Here is a 21,224-nt window from a genome sequence, read left to right on the forward strand (position 1 = left end):
AGGAGGGTATATATATATATAATTAATGATAAAAATAAAGTAAACTTAACGGATACAATAATTTTTTTAAGATGGTTAAAACTATACTTAATTCTATACTAGTAATATAATTGGAAAATGGTTTAATAGCGTAAAAATCATAAATTTTAGCGTGTTTTCAAATTTAACATGAAACTTTAGTTTTGATAAAATTCTACACGAACAATAAGTTCTTTTATAATTCTAGACACCAAGCAATTTTTCGTCAGAAAAATGCTGATGGGTACACCAGAATAATCACCGTTCCGGTGATTACATCAATATTTTTCTAACGGAAAATTGTACGGTCCTAAAAGTACAAAAAATTAAAAGCGGTGTCCAAATTTATCAAATTTAATCATTCATGTTAAGTTTATAAAACATGCTAAAACTCGTAATTTTTTCGCTATAGCTATTAAATCTTTACAAATTTAAATTTTTAAAGAGGGCAATTGATCACTATAGTCCAGAACTATGATAAAATGATAGAAATATTTTAAAAATGTATTTTCGACAGTCTCATACATCAATTTTGTTAATCATAATCAACTTCTACTAAGCAGTTCAAGTAAACTTAATAATTATATCAGAGCATTAAAAAAAGGCTAAATGTTGTAAAAAGGTCAAACCTTTCACAAAAGTTTCACAAAAGTCCTGACCTTTCAATTTCATCGATTTTGGCCAAAAATGAATTATTTGGTTTCAAAAAACTCCTGACCTTTCAATATCTGGCATGCTACATAGGCGCCACATAGGCAAATTGAAATCAAATTGAGAGTTGGCCATAATTGAAACCAAATAATTTATTTTTGGCCAAAATCGACAAAATTGAAAGGTCGGGACTTTTATGAAACTTTTATAAAAGGTTTGGCCTTTTTACGACATTTGGCAAAAAAAAACACAGAATCTAAATGATAGAAATAAATTGTTCAATTTTTTTCATTTTAAATTAAAAAGTTGAAGTTGCATGCAAATTAATATCCATTTTGCCCGTGAAGGTTTGGCACAATGGCCAAGACTCTTTCACCAGTGCATGAGGTCGGGAATTCAAACCCCGCTTTTCCAGACCGTGATTTGCCCTGTTTAAAAAGTATATGCAAATACTAATTAATCTCTGCTAATTCCGCTAACAAGTAACATAGAATACATCTATCTCTAAAAAAATAAATCCATTTTTTAATAAATGTTATATATAATTAATTTCTGGAAAAATATATACAATAAAATTGTATGAATAATATTATGCCGATAATTTGCTAAAGTATACTAAATTAAATTAACAGTTTATTAAAAACACACAAATCAAATTCATAAAAAAATGTTCAAATCAAAACATACTAAATTTTTAAAATACTTATTCCCATATATATAGTTTAAACTCTAAGATTATAAGAGAAGTAAGAAATGTAAATCAAATACTATTAGAATTACCAATTAATAAGGATTAATTTCATATAAAATCACCACTTTTACACGAAATTTCATTTTAATCACGACTTTTAAAAGTTGCCATATAAAACCATGACCTTTTTTTTTCTTTAAATCTATCATTTTAGTGTATTTTTTGACTAATTTCTTCATTAAACCATTAACTAAAAATCCAAATTATAAATCGACACCAAATATTATTATCATTCGAGTAGAGTATGTAGGATTAGTAATTTTTTGTTAGAAAAAATACATCAACTTTTACTTTATTGATAGATTTGAAACAAAATAAAAGGTCGTGCCTTTAAATGCCAACTTTTAAAGGTTCTGATTAAAATAAAAATTCGTTTAAAGGTTATGATTTTTATGGAATTCATCCTATTTAATTTGGTTAGTTGAGCATTGAATTTTTATATTTTAAAAGATTTACAGGCGCCATGAACGTGTGCTTAATTATTTAATCCTACTCATCATTGTATTTAAACTGGTAATATCATTGAGATAACACATAAGGAGATGACAATTGGGTTGGTGTTTGGTGCAATTTTAGTTATTGTCTTGAGTTACTGGATCCAAAAATGGAGGTACCCAAAATGTAATGGTGTTCTACCTCCAGGTTCTATGGGATGGCCTATTATTGGAGAGACCCTTGAACTTTTAATTCCTAGCTACTCACTTGAGCTTCATCCATTCATCCAAAAGAGAATCAACAGGTAATTAAATCCTAATTAAATTATATAGTCATCAATTATTGGAATATTTGAAAGATTGTAGTAGAAGAATTTTCGAGCAAGGAGAAACTCGTGTCAAATTTGATGTTTAAGCGGTTTTTGTTTCTAAATGTTTTAGTTTTTCATTTCTATGCTAACGCCGATTTCTACAGAAATCCAGATTGTATTTAGCTTTCTTGAGTTTGTATTCTTTTTCCTTTGTTTCTCAGAGTCGTACTCTTTTAAGATACGGTTTGGTAATAAATGTAAATTTTGTTTTGTAGATACGGTTTGGTATTTCGAACTAGTGTAGCAGGGCGACCGGTTATATGCTCAGCCGACGCGGATTTCAACCATTATATCTTCTCTCAAGAAGGGAAATTAGTGGAACAATGGTACATGGATACATTTTCTGATGTGTTTGTACTGGACGGTGAAACAAGAACCAACGGTGCCACTGCTTACATTCACAAGTACGGACGAGGCCTTTTCTTGAATCATTTTGGCTCTCAAACACTTAAACAAAACCTACTCCCTCTCATTCAAGACGCTGTCACTAAAACTCTACGATCATGGTCATCTCAACAATCTATATGTGTTAAACGTGCTTCATCCAAGGTAAATTTTTCGACCAACTACATTTGTGTCCCTCAGCTTTTAGTTATTTCAAAAACGCTACTGAACTTAATTTTTTTTTAAAGTCATCAAACTATAATTTTGTGTGTCAAAAATATATTTCCAATCTAATTCTAATGATGCTGCTATTCAAATTAGAATGTTTGATTAGTCTTTTTAACGTCAATAGTTAACCACATAAGGACGTATGTATTTTTAAATAAAATATATAATTTGATAATGTTTGTCAACGTAATAAGTATTTTTAAATTGGCCACATAAGATAATTAAGATCAGAATTTTTTCAAAAAAACAAAAATTAAAATTTGGTGATTTTAAAGAAACAAATTGAAATTCAGCATCAATTTTAGAATAATTTGAAAATAAAATTATTTAGAAAGTATTTGACCCTAAAGTTTTCCTTAATTTATTCATTTGTTTTTATTTTTATTTTCATTTAATATATTTTATTATAATTTCAGGCGGTTTATGACCTCATGGCTAAGCTAATTTTTAGTTATGAGGTTGAGAATTCATGTGACGATTCCAGTGAGTATTTATCTACAATTATGGATGGTCTTATGTCGTTTCCTGTGAATATTCCAGGCACTAGATACCATCAATGTCAAAAGGTAATTGTAATTCTTAAGCGGCACATGATTTTATATAGAAAAGATATTCTTATTTATCCATAAAATATGACCCGTTTATTTTTTTACCCGTTTGTCAATATATCATAATTTTAAAATTTTGTTTGCTGATGTTAATAGGAAAATGAATTGTTTTCTCATTAACCAATAAAAGAATACAAGGCTTCCTTTTATACTACATCAGCATAACTAACTATTGCTGATGTGGCAAGGAGAATAACAGAAACAGAAAACACACATTCAGTGTGTGATACAAGCTTAAGCTATTAAAATGAATCTAACAACTAAGATCAGTCCAGATGCATTCAGCAACAATCTTCACATGTGCACAGCAAGAAGCTCAGCTCTGCCAGATCAGCAATCCAGGTGAAAGAGAAGCCACCAATGAGAAGCTCAGAATGCAGAAATTGTAAACTGCATTACTTCTAGAAGAAGTAACAGAATAGATGAAGATGACCTGGCTTATTATGCCCCCTCAAGCTGGAGCATACAAGTCTTGTAAGCCTAGCTTGGAAACAGCCTGATCAAACAAAGCAGGAGCCAAAGCTTTGGTGAAACTGTCAGCTAGTTGCCCAGCAGAAGCAACAGGTAAAAGATGAACTATATTCTTCTGAAGTTTGTCTCTAATCACATGACAGTCTATCTCTATGTGTTTAGTACGCTCATGAAAAACTGAGTTATGAGCAAGTTGGAGAGCAGATTGACTATCACAGAAGATAACAGCTGCTTGAGGATGAGATTGAGACAAGTCTTTAAGCAAATAAAGAAGCCATTGTAACTCACAAGTAAGAGTTGCTAAAGCTCTATATTCTGCTTCTGATGAAGATCTAGAAACAGTTTATTGTTTCTTAGATTTCCATGAAATCAATGAATCTCCAAGAAAAACACAGTAACCAGAAACTGATTTCCTTGTGTCCATGCATGCTGCCCAATCTGAGTCAGTAAAGCCTTGTAAATGCAATGAAGACTTTGCTGATAAAAAGATTCCTCTGCCTGGTGAAGCTTTAAGATATCTCAAGACTCTATGAATGGCTTTGAGATGAACATCAGTGGGAGAAGCCATGAATTGAGATAATTGCTGAATTGCAAATTGAATATCAGGCCTGGTTGTGCATAAGTATAACAGCTTGCCAACTAATTGTCTGTAAACATGAACATCAGAAAGGGGCACTCCATCAGATTTGGACATCTTTTTAGAATTGACCATTGGTGTGGGAACAGGTTTGGCATCAGAGAAGCCTGTTTCTGATAAAAGATCTAATGTATATTTTCTTTGACTGAGATTTATACCAGCAGTGGTCCTGGCAACCTCCAGTCCTAGAAAATATTTCAGAGAACCAAGGTCTTTTATCTTAAAAAGGTCATGTAGATAGGTCTTGACATCAGAGATTGCAGAAGAAGAATCACTGGCTAAAATTACATCATCAACATACACAAGTAGAGCAATAAAGGAATGCTCACTGTGTTTTATAAAGAGTGATGGATCTGAAGGAGCAGAAGTAAAACCTTTGGATATTAAAGCCTCAGTTAATTTGTTGTGCCACTGTCTACTTGCTTGTTTCAATCCATACAAGGATTTGTGAAGCCTGCAGACTTTGTTTGAAGCTTGAAAACCAGGAGGAACTGTCATGTAAACCTCTTCAAGCAAGTCACCATGCAAAAAGGCATTATTGATGTCTAATTGCTCCAACTTCCAACCTTTAATTGCAGCAACAGCAAGTAAGGTTCTTATTGTAGTCATTTTAGCCACAGGACTAAAAGTATCATTATAGTCCAAACCAGGTTGTTGAGTGAAGCCTTTGGCAACAAGCCTTGCTTTATACCTCTCAATAGTACCATCTGACTTGTACTTTATTTTGTACACCCATTTGCATCCTATGGGTTGTTTTCCTGTTGGCAAAGTTGAAAGAGACCATGTACCATTATCCATTAAAGCAGTGAGTTCTGCTTCCATAGCTTTTTGCCAGTGAATATGTTTTATTGCTTCATTATATGATGTAGGTTCTTTTTCAGCAGTAAGAGCTACTGAAAAGGCTTTGTGTGTCTGGGATAGATTTGAATAGGTGTAGACATTTGAAAGAGGGTGTGGTGTGGTAAGAAGGTTTGCTGAATGAGAAGGAAGATTGCAGTGGAAGTCTTTTAAAGTAGAGGGAAATTTTATTGTTCTGCTGCTTCTTCTGAGAACTGGAAAATCAGTAGTTTGGAAAATGGGATTAGTGTGAGTGGGAAGAACAGGAGGAGAATTCCATGGAGAATTTGGAGGAAGAATAGGAGCAGATGGAGAAGGTATGAGTGGTGAATCAAAAGCAGGATCAATGGTATGAGAAAAGGAAGGAGCATTTGAAGGAACACACTGTGAAAATCTGTGTGCAGTGTTTTCTAAAAAAGGAAATCAATTTTCATGAAATATCACATTCCTTGAAATGAAAACACGTTTAGTAACAGGATTATAGAGTTTATAACCTTTTGTGTGAGCTGGAAAGCCAATGAAAATCCCTTTTACTGCTCTAGGATCAAATTTGCTCCTAAGCTCAGGAGGTGTGCCAGCAAAGCAAAGACAACCATACACTCTCAAATGCTGATAACCTGGTTTCTTGCTGAAAATAATCTCATATGGAGAGCAATCATCAATAACAGGAGATGGTATTCTGTTCATCAAGTGTACTGCATGTTCTATGCAGTGATTCCATAAGAAAATTGGTATTCCTGCTTGATATTTGAGAGATCTGGCTATGTTAAGTATGTGTTGATGTTTTCGTTCAACAACACTGTTTTGCTCAGGTGTATAAACACATGAAGTTTGATGAATTACTCCTTTCTCAGCAAAGAAATCAACCATATTAAACTCTGCTCCATTATCAGTTCTAAGAACCTTGATTTTCTTAGAAAACTGTGTTGTAACATAAGAGAAGAAATGCTGCACATATTGTCTTGTTTGAGACTTATGTTGCATTAAGAACACCCAAGTGTATCTACTGTGATGATCAACAACAGTTAGGAAGTATTTGTGACCATTAAGAGAAGCTTTATTGACTGGACCCCAAATATCCATATGAACAATCTCAAAAATATCTTCTGTTTTAGATTCACTAACAGGAAATGGTAACTTTTTCTGCTTTGCCATATGACAGAAATCACAAACTGAACTCTTAGAACATGTTATTCTAGGATCTAATTCATGAATCTTCTTTATCCTCTGTGCTGATGGATGTCCAAGTCTGAAATGCCATAAGTCTGCATTTGAAAATGGTTGAGTAGTAACAGAATTACACAGAGATGCTGTCTTCAGTTGTAATTCATAAAGTCCATTGACCTTTTTAGCTGATCCAATCATCATCATCTTGAACATGTCCTGAATTATGCAATCATTTTGATAGAAGATTAAGCACAAAGAGGATGAGCTTGTCAGTTTACTTGTGGATATCAAGTTAAAACTGAAAGCAGGTACATATAGTACATTAGTTAACATGAGATAGGGACTAAGTTGAATGTCACCAATTCTGTCAACAGGGACCTGATGTCCATTAGGTAGTTTAACAACCATACCTTTTACAACTTTTGACCATTTGAATAATTCCATATTACAAGTAATATGATCTGTGGCACCAGTATCAATTATCCAATCACAGCATTTAAACTTTTCTGTCATAAAGCAAAAATGTGTTTCAGTACCTGGATTGTTGTCAGGCTTAAAATGAGATGAAATTGTGTTGACATGAGAACTGCCACCATTCTGTTGAATCAAAGCCAAGAGTTTTGTATACTGATCCTTTGTGAAAGGAAACTGAGCATTAGATTGTTCACTCTTAGAGGGGATCTCCCTATCATAAGAGTCTGCACTAGAATGTTCATACTGATTATCAAACTCAACTTGATTAGCTTGAGGAATGTTGTTTCTCTTGTTTTTGAAGTAGTTTGGAGGATATCCATGCTTTTTATAGCAAATGTCTTCAGTGTGACCCTCCATGCCACAATAAGAACAAATTGGCTTTTTGCTTTGACTATAGTTGAATTTCCTCTGTTTTCCATAGTTTCCAGAGTTGCCATGACCTCCAGAATTATGAAAGTTCCCTCTGCTGTAATTCACATATGACTCTCCTTGCTTAGAACTACCACAATCATCATGATTATCAGTAGAGTTTCCTTTTGCCATAAAAGCAATAGCATCATTATTTGAATTGATTAATCCAAATTGTCTCTCATGTTGGATTATCATAGAAAAGGCTTTATTTATAGGAGGAAGAGGTTCCATCATCATAATCTGGCTCTTGATAACTCCATAGTTATCATTTAATCCTTTTACAAATCTGATTGCTCTATCATTTGCAGAATAATCCTTTATAGTTTTCAACAAACTACAAGAACAAGAAGGAACACAATAGCACCTAGGCACAGGCCTTAGACTTGCAAACTCATCCCATAACATCTTGAGATGAGTAAAATAATCTGTTACTGACAGATTATTTTGTTTGAAAGAAAAAATTTCTTCTTGCAAATCAGAGATTCTAATTGAATCAATTTGAGAAAATCTCTCCCTTAAATCTTCCCAAACATCAATGGCATTGTCTATGCAAGATAAACTATCTGAGATTGAATCACTTACAGCTCTTGTCAGCCAAGAACACACCATATTATTGCACCTATCCCAGGCATAAAATGAAGCATGATCTCTGTCAGGAATTTCAATTGTTCCATCGATGAACCTAAGCTTGTTCTTCGATATGAGAGCTTTTCTCATAGCTCTACACCACGAATGGTAATTAGGACCAGTGAGAACATTTGTAACCAGAAGAAGTGAAGGATTTTCACTTGGATGAAGGTAATAAGGACTTGAAGGTATATCTTCAGGTCTGTAGTTATCTGCCATTGTTAGACTTTAAGCTTTGAGTTTCAAAAACAAGAGAAAGAAGATGATCAGAAAAATAACCGTTTTTCTGTTTGGCAATCAAGAAAATGAATGAGAAAATTAGAGAGCGAATTGCTCTGATACCATAATAGGAAAATGAATTGTTTTCTCATTAACCAATAAAAGAATACAAGGCTTCCTTTTATACTACATCAGCATAACTAACTATTGCTGATGTGGCAAGGAGAATAACAGAAACAGAAAACACACATTCAGTGTGTGATACAAGCTTAAGCTATTAAAATGAATCTAACAACTAAGATCAGTCCAGATGCATTCAGCAACAATCTTCACATGTGCACAGCAAGAAGCTCAACTCTGTCAGATCAGCAATCCAGGTGAAAGAGAAGCCACCAATGAGAAGCTCAGAATGCAGAAATTGTAAACTGCATTACTTCTAGAAGAAGTAACAGAATAGATGAAGATGACCTGGCCTATTAGATGTTATTATTTTGGATTGGGATTCCCTCAAGTTCAAAATGAATTTGAGGGGGTCATGTTCATGATCTACACCGCTCATTATAAAATGAACGGTGTAGATAAAAAAGGTACAATTTTAATCAAATTAATCTACACCGTTCATTGTATATGAACGGTGTAGATCGTGAACATGACCCCTCAAGTTCATTTTGAACTTGAGAGAATCCCAATCCATTTATTTTCTGTTCTTTACCAAATTATGCAATATCACACGTTTGTACATAAAATCCATCATATATAGCATACACAACATCTGTCATGCCAGTTAAAGATTATATATAGACATGTTTGGATTAATTTATAAAAACGGACTAAAATTGATAAAATTTTAAAATCGTTTTTTCTTTCAATTTGGATGTTATTGCAACAAAAAATACAATTTGAATATTATTGCAAAAATTAAAAGGTTTGGATATAATTACAACAAGTCGTAAAGGTTTGGTTTTTTTTACTATTAAGCCTAAATTTTTATATATGGACGTATGATACTGCATAATTTGGCGAAGATAAAAAAATACCAAAATGATAAAATTGTAAAATCATGACATAAGTGAGTAATAAAAACAAACGAGCCATATTTTTCCTTTCATATATCTATAACTACGAATCAATGAACTGTAATTCAAATTGAGCAGTAAATTGCTAGGATGTGGGAGCAATTTCTCCCATACCATAAACGCTTCTAGTTATAAAAAATATCTATAACTATGATCAAATTGATATAAATATATTTTTAAAGAATAATTTTAACATGATGGCAGAATAAAAAGAAGATGATGAAGATGTTGAAGCAAGTGTTAACAGAAAGACGAGAGTCAATACACAAAGATGGTCGAAATGATCTCCTAAATGAAGCCCTGAGAGATATGCAAAAAGAGAATTTCTTAACAGAAGATTTGATTCTTAATCTTATGTTTGCTGGCTTATTTGCTGGCTTTGAAGGAATTTCAACACTTTTAACATTATTTTTCAAATTCCTTTCTGATCATCCGCTAGTCCTACAAGAGTTAATCGTATGCAAATTAAAATTTCCTCAATTTTTCTTTGAGTCTTCTTATAAAACTACATATTTTTTTCAAACTGTTAAAAATATATGCGTTTTTTAAATAAAAATATGCTTTGCTTTCACTTACTTTGCAAAAAAATACGATTTTCATAGATAATTTGTGAATTTTTGTTAGGTTATTTATTGGTAATTTTTTGATACATTTTAAAAAATCATACTCTTTTAAAAGAAATAAGAAAAGTATAATTTTGTTAAAAAATGACAAAGCATAATTTTCTAAATTTTTTTTTTAAAAAAGGAACATACAAAGTGAAAATTTTCTCATTTTTTTCTCTTTTAAAATTTAATAACGAACTTTAAAATGTTTCAAATGTATGCAATAAATCGTATTTTTTTCTCAATTCGATACACGAGGTTATTGTATGCTGATGTGAGAGTCAAAAATGATATCCACTTGAGCAAAATCATATCAGTGAAGGAGACGAGCTCATGTATGAATTAAAAAAATTACAATTCCGTGCATACATTTGACACATTATAAAGTTTGTGATTAAATTGAAAAAACGGATACAATTTACGAATTTTATTTAACATTAATTTTTTTTTAATTTGGGCTGATGATCCAAAAATTTAAACTTTCTAGAAGGTTACAGCACAAAATCTCGTTAATTTAATTTTAATTATAGCTAAATGTCTTGTTTAAATGAATATCACATGATTTATCCATATTTAACTCAGTTGACACTAATAGCCCATTTTTTGATAGGTTGAACATGAAAATATTCTCAAATACAGAGATGGATCAAATACATCAGTTTCTTGGAATGAGTATAAATCAATGACATTTACACTTCAGGTTAGGATTCTACATTTTAAAGACTTAAATGTATTTGGCTAAAAGAATAAAAGGATCCTTTAAGTTATTCAAAAGGATCACACATAAGTCTTTCTTTAGATTTTTGGCCACTTCAGCCTTTAATGTTTTTAAATGGTGCAAAAAAACCCTTTATTTTTTTTGAAAAGAACATTTAAACCCTTTTAGTTTATTTTTTTAGACAATTAGCCCTTCATGATTTTAGTTATTTTTGTGGGTTTTTTTTCTAAAGAGTGGGGGTTTATTTACATTATTTTAAATTATTGAGGGCTTAAATGGCTAAGAAAAAACTAAAAAAGCTTATGTACTTATTTTGACTAATTTGAAAGGGCTTTTTGTACCTTTGCCTTTTTAATTTCACTATGAATTTTTACATTTTTATAATATAGAAAAAAAAACTTAAATTTTTCAATTCAATTAGAATCAATGATTAAAAATCTGATCAATGTGTCAAAAAAAAGATATAAGATATATTTCGACATCCACACCATTGTCGATTATAGGATTTTCAATAGTGGTATGAGTTACGAAAAAGAAAAATCAAAACTTGTATTTTGAGTTATAAAAATTAAAAGTTAATGTTGGATTTGGAAAATACGATATAATTCATGATTATATCTGCTTAATTATAATCGGGTAATAGACATTAGGAATATCCAAACTATCGGCATATATCATTTGGTGACCAAATTTTGATCTTTTTCATTTTGTTACTAAACTTCAATTTCCTTTCAATTTGGTCACTAAACTTAAACTGTATTTCAACGGGAGGTTTTCCGGCAAAAGCTGCATATGTGGCAGCCAGATTTTACTATCATTTTACTTAAAAACTTGATATATATGTATAATTTGGACGAAAAACTCCTGGTATAATCGCAATTATATAAAAATGATAAACTTTTTAGAAAAATACAAGTAAAAAACGATTGCTAAGTGACAAAATCCGGGTTATCATTTTGACTGGAAAAACTCTGTTGAAATAAAATTAAAATTTAGTAATCAAAATGAAAAAAATCAAAATCTGATCGCTAATATAAAATATAACGATAGTTGGATACTCACATCACTTTTAACCTATATTTTTTTTTTGAATTCCTTTTAACCTATATTTAAAAACATGCTTTTGGATAGAATGATTGATGGTAGTTTTTGTGAAATTTGTAGGCCAAACACATATTTGGGTCCCCGCACGATCACTCTTTTCCAACTTAAGTCGTTGAACTATAAAACGTTTAAAATAAGTCCATGCACTATTAAAAACATCTATTTTAACTCCCTATCGTTGCGCAAGTTAACGAAATGTGGATGACGTTAACAATTACATATCAAAAATGCTATTTTGATCTCTGCACTATCATTCTTTTCCAAATTGAGTCCTTACACTATTAGAGACATCAATTGTAAGGCATTCTATCACATAATTTAAATAATATTAACAATAATTTTTATTTTCTTTCTTTTTAGTGTTCTTAAATTTTTTTAGCATTTCCAAAACTAGAATCATCTCCAACTATTAATAAATTTTTCGCAATTAAATTTAAAATTTTGATTATTTAAAATTTATTAATTTAATTAAATAAAAATATTTTTTTTATTTATACAATTAATGTTTTATTTTATACAATTAATTTTTTATTTTTATAAAAAAATTAAATATATTAAAAAATTGTCTGCCTACCTCGCAATCTTTAAAATATCATATTTTTATTTAACTAAATTAATTAATTTTGAATTAATTAGTTTTGAGTAATTAAAAATTTAAGTTAGATTTATAGTGCAAGGACTCAAATGGTAAAAAAATTATAGTGTAAGGACTCAAAATTTTAATTTCATAAATTTTAACTACAACCAAACTCAGAGTCAAGCGTTTGTATCTCACTCTCTAATGGAATGACACGGAGGGACTTAAATCAGAGACTTTGGATAGTGCAGGGACCTATTTTAAATGATTTATAGTTTGGGGACTTAAGTTGGAAAAAAGTGATAGTGCAGGATCCAAATATGTTTTTGGCCAAATTTGTATGTCTTGTTTGGATAAATTCATAACATATACTACTATACAGGTAATCAATGAAACTCTCAGGTTGGCAAATACTACTCCTGGTTTCTTGAGAAGATCAAAAAAAGACATTCAATACAAAGGTATTACAGTATTAATGGCTTAACTTATAGTATTCAGCTATCTAATTGTTTGATTTTGTTTATGATGTTTAAGGATATACAATTCCAGCTGGTTGGACAATAATGGTTGTCACTTCTGCTTGCCAAATGAATCCACACATATATGAGGATCCACTTGTTTTTAATCCATGGCGTTGGAAGGTTAGGATATTATACTATAGTTATTTGAATCAAAACGAAAAATCAATATACATAAAAAAAATCAGCAATGGGAGTTGGTGCAAGTGATAAGTGGTTTGGTGTCGTTTAAACAAATTCTTGGATTCGAGCCTTGTGAATGCAGAAAATTTCTACTGGAAAACTCACCCACCATATCAGGTGCGCGACGCGGGTCTCATCCGGATTAGTCAGGGCGAAACCCGGAAAACCGGATGGCTTATAAAAAAAAATATACATAAAAAAATCACATAGTATTATATAATATATAGAAAATAAGTTTCTATATACATAATTTGTATCATTTTGTTAAACATGTTTCTAAAATATAATTTAGAATTATAGTCTCCTATATTTACGAATTGAAACAAACATATCAAACTTTAAAATTTTTATCTTTTTTTGAAATTTATATTCATAAATTTTTTATGGCATAAAAATTTGACTTTTTTAAACCCATAAAACTTTTTTTATAATTTACTATTTAAATTTAACCTAAATAAGCAAAATTTCGGTCTTAAATTCGCATCTTAAAATAGTGTTTTCTCTTTATGAGCCAATCCGACTTGGAATGAATTAATAAGAATAAATAATAATTTTACGAGAATATGCACAATATCTTTTTTTTTTATATATAATGTAGCACTATATTTGGCCGATTTTAATTAATTTGGTAGTTGATAATTGTTGTAGGATGTGGATCAACAAGCTATATCGAAGAATTTCGCACCTTTTGGTGGGGGAAATAGGCAATGTGCCGGAGCGGAATATAGCAGAGTATTCTTGTCTATATTTTTGCATGTCCTTGTGACCAAATACAAGTGGACAACAATTAAAGAAGCAAAAATCAGACGAAGTCCTCTTTTAGAATTTGGAGATGGTGTCTACATTAGGTTACACACGCCAAGTTAGAAACTATTTTTCTTTTTTTAAGAAGGATTTATAATTTAGTATAAAATAAAATTATTGGATGATCAGTATATATGAAAATGAGTGTAGTATGTAATATTATATCTAATTAATATAATAAATTGGTGCAACCTTTTCAGGAAATTTGATGTAGCGGAAATCATAATTAAGAGCCGTATAATTTAAATACTGTTGTTTAGGCGTAGTACCGGTAAATAAACTTCTAAAATCTATTGCTTCAATAACAAAAATTCTAAATTTATGGTATTAAAAAGGGTTAATCTCAATAAAATTACCAAATATTTTACAAATTTTATCAATTATAATCAAACCTTTAAAAATTGTTTATTTTAGCCAATTTTGAGATATTTGAAACCTTTTTTAACCATTCGTGAATAAAACCGAAAAATTTGTCATTCATCAATGAACGAAACTAACCGATTTTGAATGATATAAGATATTTGAAACTTTTTCTATTGCAAATCGTTCAAAATCGGTTAGTTTATCCCATTGGCGAATAGGAAATTTTATGTTTTTATTCACAAATGGCTAAAAAAGGTTTCAAATATCCCAAAATTGGGTAAAATAGACGATTTTAAATTTTTTGGTTATAACTGACAAAATCCGTAAAGGTTTGGTAGTTTATTGGAATTAACCCTTTAAAGTCTAATTATAAAATTATTAATTATTCAACATGGAACAAAGTTTGTTTTCTGAATTTAATTAATTATTGAAACTATTAATTTATTAAGTATTAAATATAAAAAGAGTCAATTTGTACTTATATACTCTTCAAATCTACTGCAGAATGGCATTTTTCAACTTTTAAGCTGAATAAATAAAAAAAATTGGAGCCTTTTTTGTATAATTTTTTTTCATTTTCCTCTTCTCAAATTTTCAAATATAACATTTCTAGACAGATAAGATACAAACGCTGAACTTTAAGCCATGAATACTTCAATGAGATTAAATCATATAATACTTTGAAATTTTCAAGTATGTCTACTTTAAATTATTTTTTACAAAACATTAATTAACAGCACCCTTCACAATCTTTGATCCTATTCAAGTTTTTAAAAAATGAGTTTCGCATGGCCCAAACAAAAGTGGAAGCAATTTTAATACCTATAGCACAAAGAATGCAATTTATAAGGACCAACTAATTATAATTTTGGTATGATCATTATATATACATTCACCAAAAAAAGTAGGTTTATCATCTCAAAAGAAAAATTATAAACAAATAAGAAGTTAGGTTTCTGAAAATGTCAGTCTTAATCATCTTCTTCTTTCTAACCCTAATGCTGATCATATACTTGACTTACTGGATCAAGAAATGGAGAAACCCTAAATGCATTGGTGTTCTTCCTCCTGGTTCCATGGGATTGCCTATAATTGGAGAGTCTCTTCAGTTACTAATTCCCAATTATTCTCTTGATCTTCATCCATTCATAAAGAGAAGAATCAATAGGTAAACAATTATATATTTTCCATGTAAATTCAATTCGATTCGATTTATTTCATTATTCATGTATATTTTTCAGGTACGGACCTATATTTCGAAGTAACGTGGCGGGGCATCCTATTGTATTCTCGGCCGACTCTGAATTCAATCATTACGTAGTCAATCAAGAAAGGAGATTGGTGGAATTCTGGTATTTAGATACATACTCCAAGCTTTTTGTACTAGAGGGTGAATCAAGTACAAGTGGGGCTACTGCTTATATTCACAAGTATATAAGAAGCCTTTTTTTGAATCATTTTGGTAATGAAAAGCTCAAGGAAAACTTTCTTCCCCAAATACAAGATGTTGTCAACAAAATACTACATTCATGGTCATCTCAAGAATTTACCGAAGTGAAACGTTCGGCTTCATCGGTAAACTTCTATCCCTAGCTACTGTCTCGACAATTTTTCTTCGGCTACTTATTACAAGTAAATGGAATTTCTTTCCTTATTATTAAATACGCACGTCTAGGATTTCAAGTTAGGGGGAGACGAGATTACTTAGTATGCTAATCGCTGAATGGAACAATCATAGTGTTGGGAGTGGGGGCAGAAGCACCGGTCCTAGGCTTCTCGCCCTACCCTGGTTTCGCCGGTGGTTATCTTGTTAACCCTAATCACAATTACCTTAACAATAAGCATTCCGTTATTCTTGAATTATGTCGTTTACCTATATGAAATTAGAAACCGAATCTAAGAATATTCCTAATAAATAATTACATTTTTTGTATGATTGCAGGAATTCCAAGCTTTTACAGCAAAGTTTCTTTTGGGCTATGATGCTGAAAAATCATCTTATAAAATGGGTGAAAGTTTTGCAAAATTTTTAGAAACTCTTTTGGCATTTCCCTTGAATATTCCCGGTACTCCATACCGTCAAAGCCTAGAGGTTAGAATTAATTAACTAAAAACATCATATTATAATTGTATTTATTTATTTTTAAAAATTAAAGTTGGTAGTCTTGAATTTATTTTTAATTAAGAGTATTATAGAGCATGTATTTATTAATAAGTTTAATTCCATTGAGTTATTAGGTCAAAAAGAAGATAATGAACACATTAGAGAATCTCCTAAAAGAAAGAAGCAACTCAACTGAGGAGACAAACGAAGAAGATGTTCTTGATCATATGTTGAAAGATATGGAAAAAGAAAAATTTATTACAAAAGATTTTATAATTCAGGTCCTTTTCGGAAGTTTATTTGCCGTATCCGAATCAGTTCCTGTAATTATAGCATTACTCTTCAAGTTCCTTTCGGAGAATCCATCTGTTGTTGAAGAGTTGATGGTACAGCCATATTTATAATATTGAAAAAATATAATTTAGAAATAGGCTTAAATGCATAAAAAATCACCAACTTTCGCGTGTTTTTTGTATTTAACACAAACTTTTAATTTTGGCATAAAAATACACGAACTATATAACTTTTGCAATAATAACACGAACATCATTTTGGGCATAAAACGGCACCGTTTTCCCCATAAAACGGCACCGTTTTTGCCTTAAAACGACATCGTTCTTTGAAAAAAATGCAAACTTGGTCTTATATGCAAAAATTTGATAGTTCATGTATTTTTACGCCAAAATTAAAAGTTCGTGTTAAATACCAAAAACACGCGAAAGTTGGTGATTTTTTGTGCATTTAAGTCTTAGAAATATGACATATATTTAATTGTTGATTTGATAATTTATACAGGCTGAACATGAGAAGATTCTCAAAAGTAATGGATCGGATTCGCCAATTACGTGGGATCAATATAAATCTATGAAATTCACGTCTCACGTATGTAATTTCTTCGTATCTCAACTATGTTTATATTGCATAGAAATGAAATTATTAAAATAAAATACGCAAATCAGTATGAAATGATATATATTTTAAATAATAAGTTATGTATATAAAATTTTAGAAGCATTACTAAAAATAAAATCTGATATGTATTCATGCATTATATTTTTCACATGTGATATTACTGTATTTTTTTATGAATACTATATTACAGTAATCTAATGTTGTGTGTTATTACATATGTTGTAACCTAAAAAATGAAATAGGTGATACAAGAAACTCTTAGGATCTCGAATGTTACACCAGGAGTGATGCGAAGAGCAATCAGAGACATTCAATACAAAGGTTTATTTTGATTAAGGCAAAAGGGGATATTAAATTATCTACATCACTCAGTTTATCAAAAAAAAAATTGAAATCGCTAATAAACTTCACAGTCATAATTTTTTTATAACGGAAGGTCACCATCGTAAAAAAAATCACTAAAATTATCACGAATTAGAAAAATGATTCTGAGTTATACTTTTTATCAAAAAAGAATATTAAGTAACTGTACCTTCTTTTATAATTCCGGTAATGCCATATAGGCAAAAACGCAAAAAATTTAGTGTGTTTTGACCCGGGTGACATCCCTTTGAAATAATTTAAAAATTTAGTAACCTTTTTTTAGCGTTTTAAACTTAATACCCTTTTCGTAATTAGGAGAAAATTGAGTGACGTATCAAATTTAATATCCACAAAAGATAAAAAAAATCACTCAAGCTATTGAGAAAAAGAACTTATGTACTCTTTCTGAGTAATTTGAAATGTTTATTGTATTTTTAACATTTGATTTATTACTAGTTTATTGTTTCATGAGAATTTCATAGATTGATTTGTAATATTTTTATATTCATGAAGGATACACGATTCCTGCTGGTTGGACAATAATGCTTCTAGCTTCTGCCTGCCATATGAATTCAGAGACATTTAAGGATCCACTCGTCTTTAATCCTTGGCGCTGGAATGTAAGCATAATTTCACCAAAATCTTCAACATAATAAAATAAATAGGATTAGGATTCCCTCAAATTCATTTGAATTTGAAGAGGTCATGTGAAAATTTACACCGTTTATTATAAAATGAACGGTGTAGACTAATTTGATTTTTTTTTGAAAATAAATTAATTTAATTAAAATTGTGCTTTTTTGATCTACACCGTTCATTTTGTAATGAACGGTGTAGATCGTGAACATGACCCCCTCAAGTTAATAATGAACTTGAGGGAATTCCAATCCAAATAATAAACATATTCAAAATCTATTTCGATTTAAATCAGAATCTGCTTTTTGAAAATTTTAAAGAGATTCAAGTTTTCAATTTATTTAGAAAAAATAACTCAAAAAGAAAAAAGACAGATATAAGACAAAATATATCTTAAGGTTTATGTATTTTTTATTTTTCCTTTACTTAGTTCAAAAGGCGTTTTTGTTACTTTATTTGGTCCCTATACTTTTAAGAATAATTTTATAAAATTCTTTTGTTAATAAAAATACAGAAGTGTGAGTGATCAAGTAAAATTGTTTTTGAAACTACAAAAACTAAATAAAAAAATAAAAAAATTCTATTAAATTATTTTTAAAAGTATATGGATTAAATAAGAAACAAAAATATATAAGGACGAAATAAAAAAATAGAAAGTACAAAAATTTAGGATAGATTAAGCAAAAATATAATTCAAATCCCGATTACAAAAAGAATATATGTAGGCAGAATGAACAAACTGCTCCTTCTATCATTATTTATACTTTTTTCTCTCTCTTTTTGATCTAGTTCTCTTGCTAAAATAAATTCGGTGTTAGACTACAATCAAGAAATTACATAAGATTGATTTTTGGCAATTGTTAGGCTATAAATTAGTAAAGGTTAGGGTATTGAGTTACTCGAAATCGATTTAAAAAAAATTCAAGATGAGCTCAAAAAAATCGAGTCGAGTTCGAGCCAAGCTCGACTTATTTGTTTTTTCAGTTCCCTTTAAAAGCAAGAAATTATATTTTTTATACAAAATTAATTTTTGGGCAATTGTTTGATGGCGAACACACAGAGACAAAGCCAAGGTAGGGCCTCAAAAATATATGTTGGAAATTACTTTTAAAAAAGTTAAAAAGTTAAAAACTAATAAATTATAAATTTAATATCTCAAAAATCTTAATCTTTTAGTCTCTTTTTAATTTTACTCCGACGTTGTAAAATCATCAATTGTACCCAAATCTACATTTTTGAGTCTCAATTGTATCTAATTTTGTAAACTGGACTCTTTTTCATTCTATAAAAATTCAAAAAAAACTCATATAAATGACTAATTTAAACTCTTTTCTATTTAAAAGATTCAAAATAAATGACTCATTTGAACTTTTTTTCAATGAAAAAGATGTTAATTTAGTAATTATAGGTATAATTGAAAGTGAAAAATGAGAATTTAGATACAATTGATGATTTTATAACGTCGTGGTGAATTTAAAAAGAGGTTAAAAGGTCGAATTTTTTTAGGACATTAGATTTAAATTATATAAAATTATCCTTCTTTAAATTTTTAATAATTATATTTTAGTGTATTATATTCATTTATTTTTAATTAAGTTGTGCCCTATTTAAAATAATGGTTTGACTTCGTCACCGGATACACAGGACCTCGACTCAAAATGCATATCCAAGAATTTCACACCATATGGTGGAGGAACAAGACAATGTGCTGGGGCAGAGTACAGTAAAGTGTTCCTCTCCATATTCCTTCATGTGTTGGTCACCAAATATAGGTAAACTCATACTTTCATGTATATTTTATTTAAGGCTTACTCGTTTAAAAATATCCCATATTTATTTTTCTATTATATTTGAATTTTTTTATGAATATTTCACAATTGTTTATCTAAAATTGAATCAAACCAAAAATAATTTTTTATATGTATCTAATTGAAAACAAAAAATTTCCATCAAATTTGTTTTATATTGCCACTTTTAGTAGTTTTAAAAATATTAAGAGTTTATTTAGACTATATGTATATGTTTGAATATTTTCTAATTGAAACATATTTAATTCGGAAAAGTAGTAAATTCAAACTGAAAAAATTGAGAATCGGCATAAATTGTCAATTTTAAAAATTTAAAAATATAATAAAAAAAGTAGAAAAAGCAGAAAAAGTGAAATATTTTTGAATAATTAAGTTTTTTTGATCCGTTTCTTAAATTGTTGCATTAATTAATCCTATGATGTCTTTTACTTGTGGAATTTGATAGGTGGACATATATCAAGGAAGGAAAGCTATGTAGAAGACCTATGTTATTATTTGGAGATGGCATTCACATTAAGTTGCATGAAAAGAATTGACCATAGGAGTTGCTAGCTTATTGGATATATATGATATATTTTCTTTTAATTTTATCTGTGTTATGAATAATATTAACTCTTTTTTATTACATTTGGAAGAAAAATTGATGGATTTCTAAAAGGATAATGATTTTATTTGTGCCATGTCGAATGTATTTTTTTATATAATTTTATTAGTGATTCTTTGTTGCATTATGAAGCAATTTTGGTTTTGATAAAATGATATTGTATATATTGATATTCAATTTTTGACAATGGATATCCTTTTTTTGATTTATAATCCAATTAAAGCAAAAAAGGGAGTAATAAATAAACATAATAATACAAATAAACAAAATCAATTTTTTCTATTGTTCACAATCGTTTTTACATACAAAAAATGGTTTAAATAGGCTTGGATTAACTTTGAACCTGAAGACCTAGTTAAAGGCATTAGACCATATCAGTATCACTACATCCAAATGAGTTTAAACTTGAACCAACTAATATGGTTCAAATATTAATAATTGGACCAGTGTCATACTTAGAAATATTTTTTAAGATGGATAAAATTGTACCAAAAATTTATAACATGAATAAAATTGGCAAAATATAAAATTTAAGGTCGTCAATTCTTCAAATTTTAGGAC

At 29.7% G+C, this 21,224-nt stretch overlaps 2 protein-coding genes across 4 annotated transcripts; both read left to right on the forward strand.

Moving 5' to 3' along the window:
• The first annotated feature begins 1,936 nt into the window (after window positions 1-1,936).
• Window positions 1,937-14,077, forward strand: LOC126682988 (beta-amyrin 16-alpha-hydroxylase CYP87D16-like). 2 transcript variants are annotated; one of them, XM_050378796.1, is made up of 8 exons: window positions 1,937-2,159; window positions 2,441-2,774; window positions 3,254-3,403; window positions 9,569-9,820; window positions 10,580-10,669; window positions 12,751-12,829; window positions 12,903-13,009; window positions 13,718-14,077. In XM_050378796.1, exons 1-8 carry the CDS (start codon window positions 1,963-1,965, stop codon window positions 13,934-13,936), a joined length of 1,428 nt encoding a protein of 475 aa, XP_050234753.1. In that variant the 5' UTR covers window positions 1,937-1,962; the 3' UTR covers window positions 13,937-14,077. The 2 variants fall into 2 exon arrangements, with proteins under 2 accessions (XP_050234753.1, XP_055962058.1); XM_056106083.1 differs by lacking the exon at window positions 9,569-9,820.
• Window positions 14,078-15,120: 1,043 nt separating this feature from the next.
• LOC126682987 (beta-amyrin 16-alpha-hydroxylase CYP87D16-like) lies at window positions 15,121-20,716 on the forward strand. 2 transcript variants are annotated; one of them, XM_050378795.2, is made up of 9 exons: window positions 15,121-15,404; window positions 15,478-15,811; window positions 16,179-16,328; window positions 16,475-16,726; window positions 17,136-17,222; window positions 17,495-17,573; window positions 18,129-18,235; window positions 19,896-20,023; window positions 20,505-20,716. In XM_050378795.2, the coding sequence occupies exons 1-9, from the start codon at window positions 15,199-15,201 to the stop codon at window positions 20,593-20,595; spliced, it is 1,434 nt and encodes a 477-aa protein (XP_050234752.1). In that variant the 5' UTR covers window positions 15,121-15,198; the 3' UTR covers window positions 20,596-20,716. The 2 variants fall into 2 exon arrangements, with proteins under 2 accessions (XP_050234752.1, XP_055961639.1); XM_056105664.1 differs by lacking the exon at window positions 16,475-16,726.
• The last annotated feature ends 508 nt before the right edge of the window (window positions 20,717-21,224 follow it).

This window comes from Mercurialis annua, linkage group LG5 (genome assembly GCF_937616625.2).
Source record: "Mercurialis annua linkage group LG5, ddMerAnnu1.2, whole genome shotgun sequence".
Taxonomy (NCBI): domain Eukaryota; kingdom Viridiplantae; phylum Streptophyta; class Magnoliopsida; order Malpighiales; family Euphorbiaceae; genus Mercurialis; species Mercurialis annua.